This window comes from Mandrillus leucophaeus, unplaced genomic scaffold (genome assembly GCF_000951045.1).
Source record: "Mandrillus leucophaeus isolate KB7577 unplaced genomic scaffold, Mleu.le_1.0 Scaffold423, whole genome shotgun sequence".
In the NCBI taxonomy this organism is placed as follows: Eukaryota; Metazoa; Chordata; class Mammalia; order Primates; family Cercopithecidae; genus Mandrillus; species Mandrillus leucophaeus.
In genome coordinates, this window is record NW_012104510.1 from 522,306 (window position 1) to 525,931 (window position 3,626).

Here is a 3,626-nt window from a genome sequence, read left to right on the forward strand (position 1 = left end):
GGCGGCGGTGGGGGCGAGGGCGGTGTCCGGCGCAAGCTGGAGCCGGGAGGGTCTGAAGGGGGGTCACCAGGAGGTCAGCAGAGTAGAGGTTCCTAATCACAATGACCGCTGACATTTATTGAGCGCTTAGTGTCTACCTCTCCCCTCCCTGAACCCGTGCCATCCCAGTAGTGCCGGAGCTCTCTTCATCTCTGTCTTCCAGATGGGGAAACTGAGGCTCAGGGTCACACAGACTGTAGGCAGCAAAGCCAGGGTTCTAGCCGCGACCGTCTGGGTCGGTCCTGGTGCCCTGAGAGGCAGCGCTGGGTGTCTGGAGCCAGGCCCTCCAGCTGGGGCTGAGAGCTTCCCCGGGTCCTGGGTAGACCAGGCATGGAGACTCACACCTGGGACTTGCCGGGAGGAGCCAGGCAGGAGACGGCCCCACTCCTGGCCTCAGTTTCCCCTATGATGGGTGCCAAGGTGCTGCATTCCCCAAGCTGGTCCCTGGCAGTGTCTGTGAACCAGCGAGTGCTCTGGGAAGGGGGCTGTGGCCGTTCCTGCCCCCAGGGACAGGGGAAGAAACTGGGGGCTCTCTGGCTCCCCACCCCCCATCCCTGCAGCCCCACCCCACCCCAGCCCCGCGCCAAAGGGAGAGCAGAGACCCCTCCCCGAAGGCCACGTCCCTGGGGAGACAGTGAGCTCATGCAAGGGGAATGTTCCCAAGTTGGAGTGAGTAAGAGGCGGGCCAGGCGGTGGGGGGGCTGCCAGGCGCGGGGCTCCACGTGCCCTCGCCCTCGGGTGCTGTCTAGACAGAGGGCAGAGGCGGGAGAAGCGGTTCCAGGGCCCACTGACCCTGACATGCCCAGTGCCTGGCGTTGGGTGGTGTTTGACGGGTTGGGCAGGGTGCCAGCCCCCGGCCTGGGGGCTCGGAGGGAACGAGGGGGGACCTCCTGGGATGGGTGAGGGTTGGTGGTGAGGGTGTTGGGGGGGGGCATAGAGCTAGAGGGGAGGAGGCATCTGCAGGGACCCGGAGCCAGGGTGGGGACCCCATGTGGTTTTCTACCCCTCTTCCCGGGTTGGGGTAGATCATCCCGTGCGTAACTACTGAGCACCACCTGCATGCATCTCTGGGCGGGATAGAAGCTGGGTGTCAGGAGTGGCCCAGGAGAGCACCCCGTCCCCTGGCCCGCAGGTGGTGTTTGTTGGCTCCAGCAGGGCCAGGAGGCCACCTGCAGCCTGGTACTCCGGACTGACGTCACCCGGGCCGAGTGCTGTGCCTCCGGCAGCATTGACACCGCCTGGTCCAACCTCACTCACCCGGGGAACAAGATCAACCTACTTGGCTTCTTGGGCCTTGTCCACTGCCTTCCCTGCAAAGGTGAGACCCCAGGCCAGAAGCAGGGCAGGCATCTCAGCTCAGGACCAGCCAAAAACAGTCACAGTGGTCCAGGGTAAAACATGCGGGGCTGAGCCTGTCACAGGGCTTGCAGGGGGGATCCTGGTCTCAGAGAGGGACTGGGGGCACCTCCCAGTTCCCAGGCTTCAGTCTCTTGCAGCTTAGGACTCAGGAAGAGGCCCTGAGGACTCCCCACGTGGCTGAGCCTTTGCTGGGGCTGAGCTCTCTGCCTGGGTGGCTCTTCGATAAATGTCTGGCTTACACCTAGCTCCTGGGAAGGTGGGTTTGCCATTCTGGCCTGTGACCCCAAATGTCCACACCAGGGACCTTCACTGCAGACTCCAGGGTCTGTGGTGGGGTTACAGCTGCATGTTTAACAAGCATTTGCCTCGGGATCCTGTTTTTCGTTTTTTTGTTTTTGAGATGGAGTTTCATTCTTGTTGCCTAGGCGGGAGTGAAATGGCACACTCTTGGCTCACCGCAACCTCCACCCTCCAGGTTCAAGCGATTCTCCTGCCTCAGCCTCCCTAGTAGCTGGGATTATAGGCGTGCGCCACCACACCCGGCTAATTTTTTGATCCCGACCTCAGGTGATCCGCCTGCCTCGGCCTCCCAAAGTGCTGGATTACAGGCGTGAGCCACCGCCCCCAGCCACTCGGGACCCTCTTCTGAGACAATGCCTTCCCCATCAAACTAGGGGCTCTTCGGTGGCAGAGAACGAATGAATGAGTTAAGATATACTCTCCGCACTGGAGGATGAATTTTTTGTTTTGTTTTTTTTTTTAAGACGGAGCATTGCTCTGTCACCCAGGCTGGAGTGCAGTGGTGCAATCTTGGCTCACTGCAACCTCGGCCTCCTGGGTTCAAGCGATTCTCTTTCCTCAGCCTCCCCAGTGGCTGGGACTACAGGTGTGCGCTGCCACGCCTGGCTAAGTTTTATATTTTTGGTAGAGACGGGGTTTCATCACATTGGCCAGGCTGGTCTCAAACTCCTGACCTCAAGTGATCTGCCAGCCTTGGCCTCCCAAAGTGCTGGGATTACAGGCATGAGCCACCATGCCTTTGTTGGGGCACTTGAAGGAGGTGGGCATTAGAGCTGGGGTGTTAGGGGATGTCTAGGAGTTTGCCAGATGGAGCTGGTATGGGAGAGGGGATCAGAAGAGAACATGGCTTGAGGTTAGGTCCTGGTGGGTGGGGTGAGTCAGAGGAGCCAGGGGGAGGCTGGAGCTGAGGGGTGCAGACCCGAAGGCCAGGCTGAGGAACTCTGTTGGCCTCTGAGATGTGATTAATCCCAGATCAGCCTGGCTGGGTGGTCCTGAACTCATTGCCACATACCCCTGGCTCCCTCCAGACCCCCCTCTGGCTTCTGGGAGAAGGACAGACTTCAAAAAGTGCCTGGCCTGGGCATGAGACGGCCCAGGACCCCCCACCCCCAACCTCATCTGGCCCTGGGGACGGGAACTCAGGCCCCCTTCCGTTCTCGCTTGTATGAAAGCCATCCTGGCCAAGCATTTCCAGATGTGCCTGTAAGCCGCTGTGCGGGGGCCGCCCAGGTGCGGCCCACATGCCCTGCAGGGCTGCGTGGGGGGCGCTGGCCATCCTCTAAGGAGTGCCTGACTGCCTTGTACGTGGGGCTCCCCTGTCAGCCCCGCTTTACACACAGAGAAACTGAGGCTGACACATAAACAACAGCTGTGTTCAGAGGCCCCACCAGACCCACAGACAACAGAAAGGGGATCGGTCATCTGGGTCCTGCTGCAGCTTTCAAGCTGAGGTGCTTGGGTCCCCTGCACTCATAGCTGCGACCCGGCCTCAGTTTCCCCATCTGTAAAATGACTTGGGAGGATGCAATGAGCCTAGGTGGCGATGAACATCACATGAAAAGCGGGGGCGGGGACCCCAGAGAGAGTTTCCCTAGCAGGACCTCAGTATCCCTGCCTGAGCAGTGGGGCTGCGGGGCAACTCCTGGTTCAGAGGCCTAGGGCTGTGGGCGGCCCCCTCCCCTGGAATCGCTCCCCAGGCCAGGAGGGGTGTCCAGAGCCCCGCCCTCCCCGACGCCTCCTGGGGGAAGATTCCGGCAGCCCCAGACTCGCGCCTGGCAAGGGCGGAACACCCCAGACTGACGCAGCTGGGGCCCCTCTGGCCTTCCCAGAAAAGCGCGTGCATCGGGGGCAGACGTCAGCCAGCTACAAGGAGGAGCGGCCCGAGGCTGCGTAGCTCTGCCGGACCCCGATTCCGGGCAGAGACCCCG

At 61.5% G+C, this 3,626-nt stretch overlaps 1 protein-coding gene across 1 annotated transcript in view; it reads left to right on the forward strand.

Moving 5' to 3' along the window:
• FSTL3 (follistatin-like 3 (secreted glycoprotein)) overlaps nt 1-3,626 on the forward strand; it is a 33,109-nt gene that overhangs the window by 25,902 nt on the left and 3,581 nt on the right. The window contains exon 3 of the mRNA XM_011993055.1: nt 1,120-1,381. Within this exon, the coding sequence (XP_011848445.1) occupies nt 1,120-1,381 (262 nt within the window). The remainder of the gene's footprint in view (nt 1-1,119; nt 1,382-3,626) is intronic.